Source organism: Eschrichtius robustus, chromosome 3 (assembly GCF_028021215.1).
Source record: "Eschrichtius robustus isolate mEscRob2 chromosome 3, mEscRob2.pri, whole genome shotgun sequence".
Taxonomy (NCBI): domain Eukaryota; kingdom Metazoa; phylum Chordata; class Mammalia; order Artiodactyla; family Eschrichtiidae; genus Eschrichtius; species Eschrichtius robustus.
Genome location: NC_090826.1, coordinates 83,880,801 through 83,903,178, shown reverse-complemented (window position 1 = coordinate 83,903,178; position 22,378 = coordinate 83,880,801). Strand labels below are relative to the sequence as shown.

General features: G+C 41.5%; 2 protein-coding genes across 3 annotated transcripts in view; one reads left to right on the top strand and one right to left on the bottom strand.

The window, feature by feature from the left end:
* Nucleotides 1–20,615, top strand: part of CNN3 (calponin 3) — a 27,240-nt gene extending 6,625 nt beyond the window's left edge. The window contains exons 2-7 of the mRNA XM_068540364.1: nucleotides 14,394–14,515; nucleotides 14,723–14,789; nucleotides 15,616–15,753; nucleotides 16,105–16,221; nucleotides 18,065–18,211; nucleotides 19,511–20,615. Of these exons, the coding sequence (XP_068396465.1) occupies nucleotides 14,394–14,515; nucleotides 14,723–14,789; nucleotides 15,616–15,753; nucleotides 16,105–16,221; nucleotides 18,065–18,211; nucleotides 19,511–19,852 (933 nt within the window). The 3' untranslated portion in view covers nucleotides 19,853–20,615. The remainder of the gene's footprint in view (nucleotides 1–14,393; nucleotides 14,516–14,722; nucleotides 14,790–15,615; nucleotides 15,754–16,104; nucleotides 16,222–18,064; nucleotides 18,212–19,510) is intronic.
* Nucleotides 20,491–22,378, bottom strand: part of SLC44A3 (solute carrier family 44 member 3) — an 83,233-nt gene continuing 81,345 nt past the window's right edge. For both annotated transcript variants that reach the window (XM_068540362.1, XM_068540363.1), the window contains exon 15: nucleotides 20,491–22,378. In XM_068540362.1, coding sequence (XP_068396463.1) covers nucleotides 22,280–22,378 — 99 coding nt within the window. In that variant the 3' untranslated portion in view covers nucleotides 20,491–22,279.

The following is a 22,378-nucleotide window of genomic DNA, read 5'->3' as shown; positions in this document are numbered from 1 at the left end:
TACTTGTGCTCAAGTTTTTGTTAAGGGTTTTTTGAGCCTGGGGTTGATCCACACTGTTTGTGGGGCCTGAAGCTTATATAGTTTAGGGTTTATCATTACAAAAAGTACAAAAGAATCTTGCACATTTTATGAAAACATGACCATGGGAATCTTTGTGAACTTGAAGATGTCGGGTAGGTCCCCTCTAGGTTCCTCTCAGTGAGAAAGTAGAACCTGGTGGCCTTGGAGACTGACTGGGTTGTAATCTTGGTTCTGCCTCTTACCCTGTGACTTTGGGCAAATAACCTGTCTGTGTCTCATCTGTAAAATGAGGATATGCTAGTACCTACCTCTATAGGGTTTTGGGGAGAAATAAGCAAGATAGACAATCCACGTAACGTGTTTCAAATAATGCCTAGAACCAAAAGTACACATTATGTAAATGTTAGCAATTGTTCTATTTTGCTCTGCTGGGTAGGTTCGGTCCCGTGTTCTCCTGATTTATCTTCTAGATTTTGAGATTATCGCCAGGACTTGGACATTCAGGCACGAATGTGTTTGTATCTGAATGAGGCTTCTGGCAAATAGGGGACCACAGAGCCAAGCAGTACCTCTCGATTTCGCTTCTGTGTCAGGACTGTGATCTGCCCCCAGAGTCCTGGTCCAGGCCTCCTCCCCCGGCAGCCTGTGATGCACTACTGCGGTGAAATCCCGGGGTCTCTCTCCCTGTTCTCACTCTGTCCACATTGCCCACAGGGCCACGGACTTCTGTGTAGAGCTAGAGGCCTTGTTTTCTGGGCGTGCCATTACTTGGGTTTTTCTTCCTAAGAAGTCGATTTCTGTTAGACAAGACACATCTTTCATTTCTTGGTTCAGACAGGGCTTGTATTCCTCCACAGTGGACTGATAAACATATTTACCTTGTAGTGTTGTCACTGGAGGCCTTCACTTTTAAATGGTCTTTGGAAGGATCTACCTAGACCTGTGTGAAGCAAGTCCATGAGTAGAGAAGCCTAATTCCTAGCTTTCCCCCGGGTGGTAGGGAGGGGACCTCTTCAACATCTTCCTTCCTCCCAGGACCAGGAAGCTTCAGGGTGTGAGCCCGGGCGCTGTTGGGCGGGCACATCTGCCGTGGGAAGGCCAGGAATTAGGGATGTGAGTGCAGAGAAAAGAGAAGGCCCTCTGGGCTGGGAAGGACTCTTCTGGGCAAGTCATAAGCTAGGCATTTATGGCCCTTTTCCTCTCTTCCCCCACACATTTTCTAGGGGATCCTAGCTGCTGAGTGGTGGCTAGGCATGCTGGCTATGATATCACTGTTGTTTCTTCTCTCCCCTTCTCAAATGTTTGCACACTAATCTTTCTTTATTATCTCAAGGCTCTCTGCCTGCTTAGCGCTGCAGAAGGCTCTACAAATGGATAGAGAGAGTGCTTTATCATTGCAGTTTTCCCTCCTTCCTTTCGTTTCACGTGGGAGGAAATAGAGAAAATAATCAATACCATGTGTAGTGAGTCTCTCATAATTCAAACATGTGATTCTACTTTGGATGCAAAAATAGCAACAGCATTCATACTTCTAATCGAGTATAGAAATTATACTTATATTTAATAGCATATTTTGAGCTTGTTGGAGTCCTTAGCCCTTAGCAGCTGAGCTGGAACCTTAGGGCTGCTCTTCAGAGTCCGCACACAGCCAGATCTCTCCCCCTGAATGGACGTGCATTTGTCTCTTCTTTTCCCTTTATTCAGAGGCCTGGATGTTGAATAAACCCCCATCCCCCAACCTCACCTCGGCCACACACACACAGGCGTGGGCTTTGCCAGCCAGGCTTTCGTTCCTAAATTTCTTCCTCTCTGGGCTTCGTTTTTCCATTTTCTTTTTCTCCTTTCAGTGACAACTCTGCTATTGACGTCCTCTTCTGCAGTCGGTCTTACAGCATTTTCTAAAACATGCATGCGGTAGGAAGCTACTTTTTATAGGGGCCAGGGGAAGAATTAAAGTCTGAGGCATCTCTGCCAAATCTCTTACTGTGAACTTTTGAACCATGCTGGCAACGCCCTTTGAGACTACAGATTCCGGGGCTGGTTTGAATCAAAGCCGCAGCACGTTCACGGTATATCGATCTGCTACAGCGATGGTGGTGGTGGTTACTTTTGGTTGCACTCTCATTTCTCCATGAGTTGGAAGGACTTTGTGTTAAGCCACAGTGTCTAAGTCACCACCCTGTTCCTGGTTCTTGGTCCTCTGTCTGCAGGCGGCGTAGTTGCCCGTGCTATGTTCTCTGTGTATAGCTTAGCGTTCCTATCTCAGTTAGAGAGGTGGGAGAGGGGTGGGAGGGAGAGGTTAGAGGGGTGGGAGAGGGAGAACGTCCAGTGGTGGAAAAGCCTTAGACTTTGGAGCCAGACCTGGGTCCGAATCCCTGCTGAGCCCATGACCACGGACAAGTCATCTCTGCATGAAGATGATGCATCTACCTTGGGATGCCACCTTCCTTGCCTATGAGAACCTCTTCTCTTTTTTGATCCTTATTTTGTGAATGAAATATTTGTCAAGAAGAATGCAAACTGTACCAAAATATAAAAGTAAAGAAGTGAAAGTATCCTGCATCCCTTAGCCCCACCCAACTGCTTGTACAACTTTAAATATCATTTTAACATTTTAGAAAGTGAATTATAGTTTATTGTGTGGATTTCCGCTATGTATTTATTCATTACTTCCCTACTGGTGGATATTGCCTTAAAAAGTACTTGTGTGGAAAAGTGTGTAAGTTTTGACCTAACATTTAAATGTGTTTATAGGTATTACCAACTTGCTGTCTAAACAGTTGTATAGTTCCCACCAATGGTTCAGAAGAGAAGGAAGATCTCCTCTTGATGTTAAGAACAAATAAAATTATCAAAGCAGCCTTGTCAAAATTCAAGTCACTTGCTTTAGTTCTTTATTTTCAAGTCTTGAGTCAGTGACATTTGTGACCCCTACGCCATCTGTCACCCCCACCAGACTCAAGTGGGAGTTGGGAATGAGATGAGGCCAAAGAATGGGGCGAGGGCATCTCTTATAAATTATGTGATGAGATAATTTTTTAAATAGAAAGCTCAGACAGCATCAAAATGATCTCTTATCAAAATAGCTATCAAATAGTAGTATCAAGTAAGTGGTTTTTATGGTATATTGGATTTGAAAGAGGAAATCTTTCTAGTATCTGGACAGAAGTGGCCAGCAAAGCGTAGATAGAAGGTTAGGGGTGGACATTTATTGAGTTCTTAAGATTTATGTAAATTAAGTCATTGATTCTTCTCAGCACCTTCTGATGGAAGTGCTATTAATGATCTCTGATTTACTGGTGAGGAAACTGAGGCATGGTGGAGATGGAATTCTAAACAGAGCATTCAGTTTCCAGAGACCACGCCCCTAACCATTTTAATTTGAGGCCAAAATTCGGGGAATCGGCATCTTTCAGGGGAGGAGGAGAAGGCAGACCAGAGAGGGAAGCTCCAGGTCCTTTAACAAGAAGCCAGCGGGAAGAGGGACGGGAGGGGGCCGCAGGAGTGCTGCAGAGAGGCCAGGAAGAGGAAACAGGCCACTGGACTTGGCCACAGAGAGATCACTGGTGACCTTTTAAGAGATCGTTTTCAGTAGAGCAAATTTCCGGTGGGGGTTAGGAAGGAGTACTAAGTGAGGAAATGGAGAGGTTTGTCTTGAAATAAAAGAGAAACAGGACAGTGTTTGAGGCTGGCAGCAGGTTCAAAGATGCGCTTGTTTCAGACAAGATAGGGGGTAGTCTGTGCCCACTGTTGGACCAAATAAAGGAAGGGCTCAGTACACATGGTGGGTGGGAGCAAAGCAGCAAAGAAGCTTCTTCGCCATGAAAAGCTGGGAAAGGAAAAGGAAAAGGACCAGGAAAACAGAACTGAGGTGGATAAGACATCCCCTTTTCTGTTGCAAGTGCTGTGTTCCTCTTCTCATGGAACCACTGATGTATGATGGCATATGCAGCCAGGAGGAAGAGGAGAGGGTCCAGGCCAAGGCCTGCTCGTGGAATACACTGTTGATTCAGTTGCTTCTCTCCGCTGAGTCCTGCTGGGGCCCCTTTGCAGCCTGGGTACTGCTCTCTCCTCAGTCCCTCGGCCCTTGACCTGGAAAGGATGCGAAGCTGGGCTTATTTTGTTCTTTGTGCTTGGGTGTCCCCTAGCAAGCTTTCATGACACAACGTCCAGGGGACCTTGGTGTTGCGGTGCAGCACTCTGATGGAGGGTGCAGTGCTTCCAGAGGAACTCACTTTCTCCCCGCGTTTCTGTGCTCTCAGATGACATTACAATCAGGTAAAATGTGGAGTTAGTTTTTACTGTTGAGATGTGGAGAGTGCCATGGACCTCACTGAAATTTCACACCCTCTAGTTTTCATTGGGGAGAAAACGGCAGTGATATCTAGCACAGTTAATACCTCTGTAAGACTCCCGTGAAATCTCTCTAACCAGCATCTATCCTACATTTAAAAGGAGGTGTTTCAACTCTGTTCTTCGCTGGTTGGATAAAGCCATCTCTCCAGTGGGCAGACTCAGCTGTAGTAAGCAGAAGAGGATCCCCAAGAGGAGCTCCAGATGTACTGAAAGCTGACTGAGATGCTGGGATCTGTTCCTCCTTGGCCTCCTTTCCACCCTCGTCTCATCAGTAGTTCAGTCAGGGGGGCAATGTGTGTTTTGACTCTGTTCTGGGGTAGACAGCTGGGAGCACTTGGATGAATGTGGTCAGTGGTCTGGGAGCGGAAAGGGTTTCCCAGTTCCAGAGAGACGAGTTTACGGCTGACACTCGGGACAGTGGGGGTGGATTTCATGCCTTCTTCCTCAGGTCATAATGGACTCCGAGACTCATCCTATGAAGCAGACTTGCCAAGTAATCGATGAGGAATGAATAGACATTCCCAAGCTACAAAAAAGCTACTGCCATGATATTCCTTGTAATTATGGAAAAAGAAAGGAAGATTTTTCAGTGCTATTCACATGCCCAACTCAGATTATTTAGGAGGCATCTAGAGTCCTGCTGAGGAGACAAGTGTTGAAAACCTGGATAGCAGCAAAAAATCTGGATACCTGCAAATACTGTGATGAGTGAGGTGTAGACCCTTAAATATTCTAGAGGTGAGGCAAAGCAAACAAAAACTTGAAGAGCATCTCTGTTTTCCTTTATCTCTGGGGGCTTTTGTTAAGATCCCCTTTCAGCAAGATCTCTACAGTGACATAAAATTCAAGACCCAGCCGGCCTCCTTCCCGAGTGAGAGGATGTCCTCCAGCAAGCTTTCTCATGGGTCTCCTTCCCACCGTTGCTGCATTGGCGCACGTGCTCTCTCCACTCCTGCGTGCCTCTCTGGTTGGCTCCCTAGGATTTCTGCGTTTTTATCCGTGGTCTGCCCTATGTGTGGCATTCAGAATTTCTGTATGACTTCCAGCTAAATACTTAGATGGTACTAAGCTGTTTCTCCTGCCCCCAAAGTCCCTTCTAGGCCATATGTAGCCATTCCTGGCTGACCAGTCTCTCACGATAGGCTGTGTATGATTCTCCTAATCTTTTCTCCACCCAGTTTGCTCCTTCTCAAAACTGATGCCAGTTTGTAAATGTCCCCTTTTAGAGTGTGGCCCACAGAATTGACTACCAGAGTCAGTGGGATTATTAACTAGCTCCTTTGTTTGACTACAAAGCACTAACTCGTTCTGTTTTGATCAATGTCATCACCTGGTGAGGTGGTTCGAAGGAGGATTCCAGTCCTTGCTTTGGCAAGTTGATTTCTGAGTCTAGAGGTGACTAATTGCCTAAGATTTTATAGTTCACATACTCCTCGCACACCTGTTTCACTTAAATAATCCCTTCCTTGATTACCTCATGAGGCTGTTTCCATCGAACAAATAAGATGAGCAGTAGTATTTTATAAATAATTGTAGACCTGTGCAGACCAAGATAGCGTTAGCTTTTTTAGGCTCACTGAGTAAGCATTACTAGTTAGTTCTAGAACTTTGGACAGGATTTTACATGTATCTTGAAGAATTTGTTTATTAAGCTAGGATCTTTCTGAATCTGAATTTTGTTTCTTTTTAACTATTCCCAATTTATTTTTTATTAGTTTATTAAGTATGCCCAATAGTTTCAAATTGTTAGCTACCAGAACAGAAGAGCACAGATGTCAATCTAAGCCTCTGGGTACACATCCCTGGGAGCTCCTCCTCCCTTGACGTAGATCAGCACAGTGGGCATGGTTGTTCCTTCTGACCAGGCCCTACTTCTAGGGTTACGAAACTGGACTTCAGGAGTGCCATAGACATAAGGGACTTTTATCAGAAAGTAAAACAGATATGTCCCTAGTGATCCATCTAAGATGAGATCTAGGCGATGTGACGCCCATAAAAAGCAAGCATTCAAATGCAGATGCCTTTCCGTAACAAGAGAGATCTTTAGATCTGTGGCATTTCCCTAGTCTGGTAATACTATCGGTAAATAAAAAATCATTTACTGAGTACCCACTATGGGTCAGGCATGGGCTCTAGGGGTAGAAAGATGAATGAAGCCTGTTTTGACCTCAAGAAGACATAGGCAGGTGTTCTTGGATATGCCTCGCATACCTACCCTGGCTCCTGGTGATGACCGCCCTGCCCCTCCGAGTGCACACCCTCTCTCTGTAGTCCACTCGAGCGTGACAGCCGGGTTCTTCAGCCTGTAGTGGAGACACCCTTGACTTCGGGTGGGAGTGGGCAGGAGTGGGCCCATCTCTAGGTTCCTGTTACTACTGTCTGCCAAGATTTCTCACATGGTGAGCTATTCAGTGTGCACATCTTTATTAATCATTATTTCTGAGTCTAGATTTTTCTGGGAATCCAGCCTCTGTGATTATTTCCTCATTGTTTAAGTTTCAACTTTCAAAATCCACCTTTAACTATGTATGTTCTAAGCTTTGTAGTCTGATGGTCATTTTCTAGATAGAGAAGACAAAGTTGACCTTCTATTGTTTCTGCATTTTTCCTACCATTTGTTAGTTATAGTATTTGCTTTAGGCACTGGACCAACTCCTCTTAAGTTATTTTAACATCTTTCATTTCTTGTCAGTTTCACAGTATTCATACGTTGAGTCATAGTATCTTTGTATTTATTTGACTATACATGTTTGGAGGGAAAAATTTGTGCTGGTGCCATATGCTGATACCTTGATCTGAAGATCTGGCTGTACCTCTCAGAGAAGGGCCAAAATTTAAAATGCCCTTAGACGTCACTCTGGTTTACCCCAGGCAGATGTGATTTTCCCTAGTTTTGGAATATATAGTAATTTCCTCTCAAATATTTAGTAAGTTCATGCCATAGAATGAGTCTCAGATTCTATAGTGAACTTGAAGAAGGCACGCAATCTACCTTGACATCAATGTAAAGTGATTTTCTCTAGAATTCCTACTCCCTACTCCCCATAAAATACAAACCCACTTTTAATTTTTTAAATTAAAAAATTTTTTTTCCAGTTTAAAGAAAAAATATATATTAAAAATACAATTGCTCTCTGATCCCATTCTTTCTTCCTGTAGAAATTGCTGTCTTACATTTGGTATTTATCATTCCCACAGGATCTGATTTTAATCCAGTGTTTAAAGTTGATGATAGTAGACTGAACATTTGTACTAGCTACTTCTTTTTTATTTTCTTTAATTTTATACTTTTTATTTTTATTATTATTTATTTAAAAAGTTAAAAAAATTTATACAATATTTAAAGGTTCCTTTCCGTTTACAGTTTTTACAAAATATTGGCTGTATTCCCCATGTTGTACAATACATCCTTGAGCCTGTCTTACACCCAGTAGTTTGTACCTCCCACCCCCAACCCCTAAATTGCCCCCCCCCATAACTACTAGTTCTCTATGTCTGTGAGTCTGCTTCCTTTTTGACAAACTCACTTAAAAAAAAAATAGTTACTTCATCCCTTTCACCAGCAGTAAGTAATCTGGAAGAGAATGAGAATTTGCAAACACAGGCAGGAAGGAGAGTGGAGATGTGTGGTGACGGGAATGGACGGTGGGGATGGGCAGTATCTGAGGTGAGCCTGTCTGTGGTGGAATGCTCTTTTTGAATTGTAGACGGTAAAGGGAACAGGTTGCAGTGGGGTTTGGTTCATACCAGTTCCGTACTCAAGCTGATATAAATGGCAAGTGTTAATTCTGAGGTGCGTCAGGCACTGAGATGGGCTTCCTCCTCACAATGGCCCTGGAAGGAAGGAGACAACTTGCAAGAAATGAGGTCACCAGGGTTAAGTTACTTACTTATGTCACTCTGGAACTGGGAACACAGTTTTTGGAAGTTTTTGAAGTTTGACTTCACAGCATGTGATCTTTGGTCTGTTGTATCCCCAGCGTGAATACTTAAAAATTTGCAAAGGTATTTTACATGTTTGGAGGATCTGTTGGGGGAAGGGTTTAAGGTAGGTCAACCCTGTTAAAGCCTGTTCATTCTCTTGCATGAGATATCAACAAGGACAAGTCATAAAGCAAAGGAAGGGAAGCGGCATCTTGATGTTGCAGATGGAAATTTACTGTTTGTTTCTTGTCTGAGTCTGTGGTGGTCCCAGTCTTTCTGGTCTCCCCTTATTTTAAATACCCTACTTTATTCTTTTTTTGACGAATGTCTTAACACACCTTATTTAATATTTGTCTCTTTCCACTAGAATGTCAGCTTTTTTTTTTTTAAATAAATTTATTTATTTATTTTTGGCTGTGTTGGGTCTTCGTTTCTGTGCGAGGGCTTTCTCTAGTTGCAGCAAGCGGGGGCCACTCTTCATCGCGGTGCGCGGGCCTCTTACTATCGCGGGCTCTCTTGTTGCGGAGCACAGGCTCCAGACGCGCAGGCTCAGTAGCTGTGGCTCACGGGCCTAGTTGGTCCGCGGCATGTGGGATCTTCCCAGACCAGGGCTCGAACCCGTGTCCCCTGCATTAGCAGGCAGATTCTCAACCACTGTGCCACTGGGGAAGCCCTAGAATGTCAGCTTTTAGGACAGAGACTTTGCCTTTGAACCATGCCTGTTACAGTGGCCATTTGAATGAAGGACAAAAGGAAGGAGTAATGCAGAAAGAAGTTGAAGGAAGAATCCAAGACACACAAGGATCACTTGAAAGAGAGGGAAGCTGACACTGAATATGATTTTACTTAGAGAGTTTGGGGTAATGCTGGATTATTCTGGTGGCTCAAAATGGCGTCTAGTGAGAGTTCAGACATGACTGACATTTGGGGGACACTCTTGTAACCACCAGAGACAGTAACCTGTCTGTCTGCTTCAGGTTTTAACGACTGATGGGATAAAAAATGTACTGTGGGAAGGAATATAGAGGAAAGACATGTCTTAATTCTTTAGCAGATTCTACAATATCCTGGGTATAAGCTGGCTGTCAGACAGTTCTCGTACATATATGATCATCACTCTGCCTCATGCAGGTACAGCCCCATCTTTCTACTAAATTGCGTCTTGACCAAATGCTCCATAGAACAGTGTGGAACAGCACTGTTTGGGTCAATTTGTGGAGATGTTTTAGAAGCTCAGTTTTCCTCATTACTCAGTATCCCCTCTTAGGGATTCTGCGAGGGAAACTTCTCAGACCTCAGTGCCAGGAAGGGCTGGGCAATTCTTAACAGCCAGAAGGAGCGGGCTTTTATCTGATCTAGTGTCTCCCTTTACTGCTAGGAAGTTTGGGCCCTCAGGGCTTGTGTTGTTGAAGGGGATCTTTTTCTAGTGCTGTTCTGTACACGATTCACTATAAGACATGTGCATGTGGTCTGGAAGAAGACTTGGCAGACAGGACAGGAGCTTACTTCTGGGGAGGTGGGAAAGGGAGTAGGATTTGGAGGAGGGGTGAAGAGAGACCTGTACTTTTTTACTCTGTCTAGCGTTTCTCAACTTTGTTTTCCGCATCTCTTTCCCAAAGAGTCTTTTTAGACGTTTTTCCTAATTGCCTCCCGACCTCCACCAAATTTAAAACAAAGGAACAGAGTTTGTTGGGGAGGGTCACAAATTATTGTAATATCTAAGGTGGTTTTCACTCCCTTGGGAGGCGGTATCACCCCCCCCCCCCCACTGAGAACGCATGCTCTACATACTTATACCTGTTTAATTTTTTTAAAACAAGTGCTGTGGGACTTCCCTGGTGGCACAGTGGTTGAGAGTCCACCTGCCAACGCAGGGGACACGGGTTCGAGCCCTGGTCCAGGAAGACCCCACATGTCGCAGAGCAGCTAAGCCCGTGCGCCACAACTACTGAAGCCCACGCGCCACAACTACTGAAGCCCGCGCGCCTAGAGCCTGTGCTCCGCAACAAGAGAAGCCACTGCAATGAGAAGCCCACGCGCCGCAACGAAGAATAGCCCCCGCTCACCGCAACTAGAGAAAGCCCACGCACAGCAACGAAGACCCAACGCAGCCAAAAATAAATAAAATAAATAAATTTATTTAAAAAAAAAGAGGTCCTCAACAGGTGGCCTAAAAAAAATAAATAAAAATAAACAAGTGCTATTTTAGAAATCCAGAAGAAAGGCCTTTGTACTGAAGGGTGACTCCAGACTGGTGCTCTTAGCTGCTCTGAGGAGAATGCAGGGACAGCAGAGGCTGCAGCCACTCTGGGCACGGGCCCTGGGCTCAGAAGCACTGGATGGCAGGAGGATGGTCAATCCCATCAGATGCCCTAGAGGCTTTTTTCTAAGTCTTCATTTCTTTGCTTTTTGATTGTATTTGGGGTGGGGGGGGGGCGTTTGGTGAGCTTTAGCGAGAAGCCTCTAGCAGGTGTTCTCAGCGACCGTACAAAAGTCATTTGCAAATGTGTCTTGATGTGAGAAGAGTTGGGAGGCCCCGCTGCAGAGAATTCGTGGGTGTTTAGGCAAGGAGGCAGGGCCGTGTGAGGAACAAGGGGCTGCTGTGGACTTGAACGCACCAGGCAGAAATTCTGAAATCCGCTTAGGAAGGTCAAATAAAATAAATCTTAAAGAATAGTAAAGAAGTGAATGTTTATAAACAACTTGGAGGAGTGATTTTTAAACAGACTGGAGTGAAATTTCCATGAGGTATTAATGAGATAAGATTAAGTAATTTTTGAAGCTAACTTTCTTGTTCTGAGAAGGAAATACCAGCATTTACTTCCTGCCTGATGTTCAGTAATTAAGGCTTTTTAGATGAAAATAGTAAATAAAGTTTATTGGCCAAAGCTTACATTTATTTTTAATTGCTCTCAGTACTTTGATTTTAAAAGATGTGTATAACAAACAATTTAAAAATAACCTGTGTAGTTAAAGAATATATAATTATATTAGCTTGGGTTGTATTCTAGTATACTTTTAAAGGAAACTTATGATTTCTGTATCCTATGGAGCAGAGCTGCAGGCCAGAAGCTAAGAGACAACTTGAAATAGATTTTTTCCCTAGATGATTTTGAAGAATTTTTTTCTTTTTTAATTTTGAACTTAAAAAAAAAAAGGACACATTCCTAAATCTTGAATTCTATTTAGCTGACGTGACTTCAGAAAGCTCATTTATTAGCAGTATTTGGGTAGAAAAATCCTTGCTGCTCCTTCACTTAAAGGAAAACTCTAAGTCAAAACCAATAGTTATATGATGTGGAAGCATACCTAGTTTTCATTTTTAGTTTATCACCTGGGCTCTTGGCTTTGCATGTACATGCTTAAGAATTTTTTCTGTGCATGTGCTATTACATTAAGTCTCAGAGACTGGGTCAGTGAGCCACCCAGAGCCCCACATGTAACTAGTCAGAGTCAGGGTTTGAACCTGGGTTCATCTGAGTCCAGTCCTTGATTTTTCTTTCATCATTCCCTTGATTAGAACAGTGAACAGAGGAGATGAAAATTCTCCCTGGCGTTCCTACTCGGATATTTCATGTTAGATCTGTAATCACTCTGTGGTTTGGGGCACGGCACCGAACCTGTCAGAAACATTTTGAACAAAGGAAACATAAATAGGCTTTTATGTTTTTTTGGTTGAATAAAAATGGGTCTCGTTTGGTTGAGAATTACCACCCCCACTAACCACCACCCCCCAGGAAAGACAAAACTCCTCCAACATAACTTCCAACTCTACATTTGAAAAAATGAAGAGAAAGAATTTCTTTACAATTTTTGCTGATTGACCAAGTTATTTAACACACAGCTTAGAATGGGAGGAGACCTAGTGCCCTTATGCAGCCAGCCTTCCTGTCGTACAGACAGGAACTGGTTCGGAAGTGAGACGAATGAACCGGTGTCCCATAGCAAGATGGGGGGAGCCAGGCTCTAGCCAAGGCAGAGCCCCTCCTACCCTAGCATATTGTGTTTCTTTAGATTTATTGAAATGCATCTCCTAGTTGAGAGTGCTTTGCTTCTGAAAAAAATTCAACTCACTCTTAGATATTGCTTTTCATAGCTGATGCTTAAGGAGTACTACTTCCTACTTTTCTTCCTTACCTGTGCCTTTCTGTTTCCCCCTACCCCCAAATTCATATAGAGAGAATTTCTTTTTCTAGCCACCTAGAACAAGACTCCAGTGTGAAAATATAGCAGTCTTAAAATTTTTCTAATCTATTATTTATCCGTTTTCTAAAGGTGCCGTGTGTAAGTGGATGTGTTTGATGTGTTGAGGAGGTACATTATCCAGGACTGTTGTCTGGGGTGTAACAGGAACGATGGCTCCCTCCTGCGCACCAGCGGCTGCGTGTCCCTGTGGCAGAAGCTTCGCGCGTTACTACCTCCTCCTTCCCTGTCCACACAGCCAGATGCCAGTGTACCTCAGACTGGCAGGAAGTCAGAATAGATGTGCGATTTTCAGGGGTTGGGGGTCCCGGGAGCAGGAAATTAACACATTAACATTTGCCTGAGCTCTCTCATAAACTAACCTCCAAGCCAAAACTTGATCCAGGAAACACTGCACAGTGTTAGTTATCTTAACATGAAAATATAAACGCATTGAATTTCCATTTGTGATGCTGGTTAACTAAATCTACAGCTTAAATAAATTATCCATTTTTCTTCAAAGGTGTAGACCCATTTCTCTAACTTGGAAAGCAGTGCACACGGTGAGGACTTGCTGTCTCCTTAAATGACACAGCACTTAGTGAAGTCATTTGCCCTCTGGTGAAGCAGAGGCCCCTCCTCCACACTTGGTGGGGGGCAGGGGGAAGGTTTCCTCTGTGACTGGGGTAGACTGGAACTTGGAGGGCCTCTCCATGACGAAAATGTCCTCATGCCATCTCATTTCTTTCGGTAATTAAACCTAATCGTGTGTTACAGAGGCAAACATTTCTACTGATTATTTCCATTTCCAGCAACGCTGCAGCTGACTCCTAAGCTCACCGTCATTACCATCCCCCTGGGCATTGCCTGTGTGTTGTTGGCACTTTCACCTGTGCTAATGAGAAGAAAAATGACACCTAATCTTTCCTTCTTCCCAGGTGTGTTCTTCTCCCTAATAACTCTGATTGATAAGGACTGAGCCTGGGACAAGGAATAGCATAAGAACTTAAGCATGTGATCTTTAACAGTACTTACACTGTATTATTATTTTTTTAATTGAGGTTTATGGTCTTATTATGAAGGGATCTTTCAAAACCTGTGTTTAGCAGGTATTTTTAGCATGTATGATAGTAAAGCATCTGTGTTGGTAATGTTGCCTTTATCGTAGAATTCTGTAAGTAAAGAGTTAACAGCTTTTAACTTTATTAAATGTTTGGGTGTTAGATGCAATGCTGGGTAGGTACTAAGGGTCCAAAAGTGAATCAAATGCTTTTCCTTCCTGTGAGGAGTCTTAATATGATACAGACTATACATAAGCAGAATTTCAGTATTCTAGTGTAAGTACAATGATTATTACAAGGAAAGCGCGCGCGCGCGTGTGTGTGTGTGTGTGTAGGGTGCAGTGTGTATTTGGCTGAATAGAAGGCATAGAAACACCAGAGCTTTCCGGGCAACAAAACTATTAGACTGGTAGGTATCGCAACACTGTGTAAAATAGTTGGATGTATCAGAATCCTGCCGGTCTCACTCCCTCTCACTCTTTTTTGGAATGTGGTAACTGATGACTTAATCTTTAACATTTCCTGTGGCTGGTGCCATATTGTAATACACTATTAGCCCCAGTCACTTCCTGTGTGTCATGAATGGGAATCTGTTTTATCTTGATCCATATTTTCTCCCCCTCAGTCCCAGCTTCCCGCCATGTGTTGTTCAAAATTTGTATGACACCTCCTTAACCAAAAACATTTATTAGTTACTCAAGCTGTAATGGTTAGGTTTGCCAGTGAACTCCAATGAGTGTAATTTACTGCAGGTCACAGGTTTGGTCTTAATGGATAATTAAAGCAGAAGAAGGCAGCAGTTTTGGGTGCTTTAGTGAAACTTCTAAAGTTAGTTAACTTGTGTTTCAGATTGCTTCCAAGTATGATCATCAGGCAGAAGAAGATCTTCGCAATTGGATAGAAGAGGTGACCGGCATGAGCATTGGCACCAACTTTCAGCTGGGCCTAAAAGATGGCATAATCCTCTGCGAGTAAGTTTTGGTCCTGATGTGGCCCCTCTTCCAGTCCTTTCCACGGGCCTCTGTCTTGCCCACCTTGCCAATCCAGGGTGTCAAACCTTGATATTCTGCACATGTTTTTAATGCTTTCCTTTACAGATGTCAGAAGAACCAACTTTACATTCCAGTCCTTGTTTGTTGTTCCAATAAATATGGTATCACTTATGCTTTTCTTTTCAGACTCATAAACAAGCTACAGCCAGGCTCAGTGAAGAAGGTCAATGAGTCCTCATTAAACTGGCCTCAGGTAACAGCCAAACCAGCAACCCCCGATTCCAGTCGGTTACTCTTTATGCAGTGAGAACTTGATAACAATTTTAAAATAGACATTTTAGCAGAAATTTGTGCACATGACTATATTGTTTTTTACAGTGTTATTTTTAATGTTTCCGTAATTACTTACAATTAGTTCTGTGACTATTAGATGTTTAGCTTAGAAGTTTTCCTATTACGTATTTAGTCTGTATACTCTCAGAGAGGATTTGACACAGCTTACACAGAGAAATACAACCTATGGTCTAGGTCCTAGAACATAGGATAAATGAAGGAAAAAGCAAGGAATTTAACATAACAACTAAGGGTTGACTGTAGAGCACTGTATTAAGCATAGTCTTAGTTCATGAATGTGTATGATAAAGTAAAATTGGATATTTTGTCTTGAGCATATGCTTTGAGTTATGAGGATAAACACTTAGTAACCACACATTTTTTTAATTAAAATTTAAACATAATAAATTGTGCATTAATTTAATTTTGTACCTTTTGACAAAGAAAATTCCAGCCCTGGATAGGTCAGACACAGAATTCTTTAAAACATGTAAGCAAGATCTTGACTTTAAAGAACTGAAAAAACTTGACTGCTTAAAAATATTAAAAAGATCATTATGTGACCAACTATGAAAATACTCTTCCTTTTCCAGAGAGAGCTACGCTTACCACGTATCTGGTTGAGAGTCCTTGCCAAGTAGCTTTCTGCCTGGCATCATGTACCTAGTCATAAAGCCTTGGAATTCTTAGATAATATGAATGTCAGTATTTAGCTCCAAAAGTTGTATGCTTTTTTTTCTTTATAGTTGGAGAATATTGGCAACTTTATCAAAGCTATTCAGGCTTATGGTATGAAGCCACATGACATATTTGAAGCAAATGATCTTTTTGAGAATGGAAACATGACCCAGGTTCAGACTACGCTGGTGGCCCTAGCAGGTCTGGTACGTATACGTCTTTAATGACTGGTTAAAAAATCCCCCACTATGTTGGTGATTAATTGCATCTTTGCTCTCATAGGAGTTCAGACTAGGCAGGGAGGAGGCTGTCTCTTCCGTAATTATTAGCTTTGTGGAAAGGCTGCCGACATCAGCTGCCTAGTACTGGATAGCTTAATCAGAATACTCACATTTCAGAGGGCTGGGGTGTTTTTGAATGGCTTTGGATGTGTTTTTACCCCTAGCTTGGGTCTTAACAAATGAAACCTTCATCTATGGACAGTACCATTTCTTTGTTGTTCCTTCTGTAAAACTCTGTTGGCAGAATCACTAGTTAGTGTGCATATTTCTGTCTAGGCTAAAACAAAAGGATTCCATACAACCATTGACATTGGAGTTAAGTACGCAGAAAAACAAACAAGACGTTTTGATGAAGGAAAATTAAAAGCTGGCCAAAGTGTAATTGGTTTGCAGGTAAGTAATGTGGTATTGCATATCAGTTACTTATTCAATGTCATTAATTCTTACCATGCAAAGCGTCTCTCATAAGTAAGGAACTGATAGATATACTATAGTGTATATTTTGGGATGGACCTGTGGTGTATACAATTTATGTCCATTTAAAGCCCATGAGACGATGATGGTTTTAGAAGAAACCTCAAGCGTGCCATCTGACTTAGTAATTGTTTCTCCAGGAAATGATTTTTTTCCCTAATTACATTGTCCTATTTTTTTAAGAAAATATACTTTATAAATTCCTAAATGTTATTGACCAAATGAAACAATTTTAGAAAACCTCAATAGCAAAGTCATTTTTTTACCCTAGTAAAGCATGATTTATTAGTCCTGCGGAATACTTTGTTCAGGTATTTTTTTCCCTTCATGTTGTTCCCCTGCAGAGTGTCACAAAAACACCACTGTTAAATGGCTAATATGCTAAGAAGGGCTTTACTGTCTGATACCTGCTGGATACGGTGCCTCACTGTGGACTCAGTCTACATGAGTTGGATTTATTTATTTATTTCAGCTTTATCAGGGTATAATTGACATATGGATTTATTTTTATACAGTACAAAATCATGTCAGTGGCGAGAAACTGGAAACCTGAATTTCCAGACAGTAATCAGTTGTTTAAATTGTGAGAGCTCCATAAAAGGAACTAGTAATAAAGAAAATGATATACAACAGTTCAAAGATTAAGGAAAACAAATCAGGTCATAAAATATTGGGTTGGCTAAAAAGTTTGTTTGGGGTTTTTCAGAAGATGTTACGAAAAACTCAAATGAACTTCTTGGCCAACCCAATACTATAGAGTCAGTGTGATCCCAATTTTATTTTTTAAATGAACATGCATATTTTTGTATGTATATGTGTATCTGGATATGTACACAGAAACATAAGCTAAAAAAGCTAGATGGTTATACACAAATCTTTACAATGAATGTCTAAATGGTAGGATTTCAATGATTTTTTTCCCCTCCCTTCCTTTTTGCTTATATGTGTTTTTTTTTAATCTTCTCCAGTGACAGGTTTGAGTTGTAGTAATAAAGTTTTCCTTTAATAAATCTTGTTTTTTAAGGAAAAAAGACCAGCAGTAGAAATGTGTCCCCAACCAGTAGAACAAGGTGTACTGGTTGGTCCTGAAGCCGTGTTATTCTCAGTGGGGAATAAAAGTTAATTATTATTCCTCTGAATATTGCTAAGTTCAGATTCTTCATTCTGCCCCTCTCTGACTCTGTCTAGTGACATGAGAATTAGAGGAATAAAATGTGGTTCTTTTCCCATTAAAATGTTGGTGATTTTAATGAAACTTAATCCCTTGCTAAGCTGCCAGAGAAGACACCTGGCATTTACTGTCACATTTTATGCAAAATATGTTTGGAGTAGAAAAGTATGTTGTTTAGCCAAAGATTGCTCTGTCCCTTTAAATGGCTGAAGCAGGTACCCATAAATTTGGTTATTTGTGCTAAAGAGGGTAGGGGAAAGAGTTGGAGAGGAAATTATTCATAATTCTACCACTGTAATAACTTTTTGTGTGTCTGTCCTTCTCTTTCTATGTGCATGTTTGTATCTGATGAATTATGTTGTGAGGCTTTATATCCAGTGAAGTTTTTGAAATTTTTCTTTTTAAAGTGAGCACCTTGAAATTTATTTGTAAAAGCATAGATTTTGTATCTAGTTGACTGCAACCTCAGCATTGGAAGGGACTTGTCAATTGCATCCCTTCTAAGAAATCTTTTCAGTAGAACAAAGTTTTGTTTGTGTCATATATATTGTTGACTTCTGATAATTAGTGATTTTATTTTTAACTTAAAAGATGGGAACCAACAAATGCGCCAGCCAAGCAGGTATGACAGCCTATGGGACTAGGAGGCATCTTTATGATCCCAAAATGCAAACTGACAAACCTTTTGATCAGACCACGATTAGTCTGCAGATGGGCACCAACAAAGGAGCCAGCCAGGTAAGCAATACCTTTTTGTACTTGTTTCAAAGAGTACAAAAGGGCTATTTAAATTCACACTTACCTTATTCTTATTAACTGAATCCAAAGCGGTTATTTTTTGTACGATATATATATATTCCTTCGGGAAAGTAAGATTTGCTGAGAAAGCAAAAGAATCAACGGGCCTTTTCTGTAGCCACACAAGTATGGTGTGGCCCATGGCTTTTATTGGCAGTTAGAACAGCTGGCCTTTCTACCTAACCAGAAGAAAAAGATACGTTTATTACAGTATTCTTGCTCCAAATCCAAGTGAATTGCTCATTCTAATGCTTCTTTTATTTTTAAAGAAGCCCTCAACTAATTTGGTGGGTAAAATTATCTGGTGTTTTACAAAGAACTCTAGCTAGCATCATGGTAAATGTGTGAATCTAAGGAGATGGAAATACAGCATGGTGAGAATGCTAGTATCCTACCACCACACAAGATGGAAGTATTTCCTGTGAAGAATAAATAGATCACCAGCACCTCGCAAGGCGGTGTGCACATAACCATATCAGAGCGGGACATGTCTTACATCCAACAAGAGTGGGGATAAAGTTTGAAAAAGCTTTTCATCATGACCTCATGAGGTGTGGTGTTGTTACCCTTTATGGAATATGTCCTGCCACATGGGGCACTGTCTCAGAGCTGCCACTCAGGTTTGCTTTTTTATCGATTAAATCTGAAAGCATGTGCTTGGCATAAGTGGAGAAATGAGGTGAGTTACAGTACTCTGAAAAGGAGGGGAGTAGTTGTTCTGAAATAGCTGGCTCTTTGGTGTCTCAGAGCCTTCTGAAAGACTCAAGTCCTTAAGGACTGCTCAGCATAATTTTTGTTGAATGTATTACAGACTTTTGAAATTGGTAACCTGGATAGCGTGTATGGTCATAATAGGCATTCAGATGTAGCTTTCAGGTATGCCAGCATTATGCTTTGTTTTTATATTCGTTATGTCCAATCTTCTTATTCCAAAGTAGGTAGTATTGTCTCCATTTTGCATATGAGAAACCTAAAACTAAAAGTAAGTTAACTTGTTTGAGGCCACATAGCAGTTTTATAGCAGAGCAAGGATTTGAAGGAAGGGCTGACCTTAGCTCGAAAAGCCAGTGAATATTGCTTTGTAAGACAGTCAGCATCAGGATATTTCGGTGAGCTAGCTTTACCCCTGAACCGTTATTAGTGTTCACATTCGATGGGAATTTCATAATTTATAAAATGCAAAAAACAAGAATAGATTTTACCTGCTGTTTTAACTTTTATACTATGTTTTAATACCAGGCGGGGATGTTAGCACCGGGTACCCGAAGAGACATCTACGATCAGAAGCTAACATTACAACCCGTGGACAACTCGACAATTTCTCTACAGATGGGTACCAACAAAGTCGCTTCCCAGAAAGGAATGAGTGTGTACGGGCTTGGGCGGCAAGTATATGACCCCAAATACTGTGCTGCTCCCACAGAACCTGTCATTCACAATGGAAGCCAAGGAACCGGAACAAATGGGTCGGAAATCAGTGATAGTGATTATCAGGCAGAATACCCAGATGAATATCATGGCGAGTACCAAGATGACTACCCCAGAGATTACCAATATGGAGACCAAGGCATTGATTATTAGATTCACAGAGGAGCTCAGTATTTAGCCCGTTGTTTTTATTCAGTGAGAACCAAGCTAGCCTTGAGTAATTTTTATCTTGTCTTCCTAAAACACTATTATGCTTATTGTACCTAAAGGAAATACTGCCTTACATACATTCCTTTTTCCTTTTTCTGCCTCTTCCCTAAATAGTTGCCTTTTAGTGCTGTAACAGTTAAATCCTACAGCATAACTAATAACTCGCGTATGAAGTAAAAAGGAATACTGTGAAAGGGGAGTACTCTTGTACAGTCAATTCTTTTATTAAAGATCTATGCATTTTTACAATCCTCTACTTAAATTGGTATTTTCAAACAATAGGAAGCTTTTTTTTTACAGTTTAGTATCTGGTTTCTACATGGAAGACTAAACTCATGCTTATAGCTAAATGTGGTCTTTGCCAACTAAATTTAAGATGCAGCATTTTAGAAATTTATATATCAATGTTTCTACAGTATTGTTTGCTAATTTTTAAATAAAGTCCTGATCAGTGTGCATTTGTGATTATATGTGTACTCATTCTTACCTAAGCCGACAAGATCTTTTCCGAGTGGTGTTTTGAAAGGAGCGTGTACAAAGCTGGCCTGCAGACATCGAGGTTTGGGGGGTGCGTTTGCTCTTCCTGTTTGTGCCAATGTATCGATGTAGAGTTGCTCTGTTTTCTTCCACTGTATTTATTGCTGCATTTCTCAGCATAAACTTATCCCATTGTATTTTTTATAAATAAATATTTTTTTTGAACATTCCTGTGAGCCACAGGCTGATTATTTTCTGGCTAACTTCCAGATGGGTAGAGTCAGATTTTTTTTTTTAAGTAAGTAAGTATTCTTTCCCAGGTACTGTTATAAGATACTTGAACATTTCTTTACTGAATCTATACACCAGTGCACTGAGTGCTTGAGAAGGAGGCTTAGAAAAACGAAGGGACCTGCCCATTGCACACAGGAAATGCCAGCCAGGATTCAAACTATCATCTGACCTTTGCTTATTCCATTGTGACTCATCTGCCTCCAGTTCATTCTAAATCCAACTTGGAATACTCTTAAAATCATCTTGGGGAACATTGGTGGGGATGGGGTGGGGGGATTTTATATTCATATTCTAGCGTGAATAAATATTAAGAAACATACTGGATCAGGAATAGGACATGCTGTTTGATAATAATGAACTAGGATTTATAGTAGGAAGTGTTAGCAAAACCTAACCTTCAGTTATGACCTAGAGGAGGTCAAACAGCTAAGTGTTGTAATGATAAAAAATTCAGTCGCGAACACACTTTGTGACATTTTCTCAGCCAAGTGATTTCCTCTGATAGCACTGGTTCTATTAGGCCTTGGGGGTGAAATGTGCCTGCTTGTTTTTTGCTGAGGCAGATAATGAGGACATAGGGGTGTTTGATGAACCCACAAAAGCGCAGTTGACTTGCTCATCGTGCTGCAGTGACTAAGGTTAATGCCTCGGAGAAACTGCCCTGTTGTAAATCCTTTTCCTAAAGGAGACTGTCAGAGCTCAACTAATAGTCTTGTTTAAGAAAAAAGTTGTAATTTGCATTTGTTAAAGGAGACCGAGCTAGCATGCTGTTTCCTGCCCTCCAGGAAGAGGGGTTTAGGGAAACCTTATATCGCACTGCTTGCCCTGCCAAATAAGCCAGATTGGGCGTCCTGTTAGGAGAGTTAGTAATTCAGTTTACCTGTTATCTAGTTGAAATGAGGCTGTCAATCAACACGTTAGATGTTCCTATTTGTTTAAAGCTTTAAAAAGGAAAAGCCGCCAGTGCACGCCCACCGTGGCCCTTTCCTCTGACCCACCACCGAATCTAAATCTGGGAATGGGGTCCAGGCAGAAGGACTTTAAACCTTCCTCCGGGCAATCTCAGATGGGGCTGTGGTTGAAAACCGCTTCTGCAGAACATTTGCTAATTTGTAAGACGTAGCCTTGTACTTTTAACAAAATTTAACTTTTCACATCTGGTTAATCTTCTGCCCGTTCTATACCACGCCCATCAGGTGGTAGTTCCTTTTACACTTTCGGTTTTAATTGTCCCTAAATCTAAGAATTGTACTTTGAAAAGCTGTAACATATTTAGCACGTTTCCAGGAGTGGAAGGGTAGGGAAAAGTCCTCTGTACTAGGGCAATATTCCAGAGAGTTTTGCTAAGGTTTATTGGTTGTGAGTGAGGAATTGTCCTTTAAATTGGTTTTTACATAATGTGCTTTTTAATTGACCACATAAACATGTTGTTAAAAGGTTTTTCAGTCCCAGTTGGTACAAAAAAGGTTGTATACTTTTATGGTTCTAGTATTGTAATGTGGTCAAATAGTGGGGACAAAAACAGTGAGGAAGAATAGGGTCCACGTCGGTAAGAGAAGGAAACTTTTTCCAGGTACAAATACCTGATGGGCGCTTATCTTACAAAGGCCGGAGTTCTGTTCCCTCTTCATTCGTTAATGAGTTCTTGTCTCTCTGTGCCCTTGCATTGTTTAAGTTGTTGATCCTTTTTATAAAACT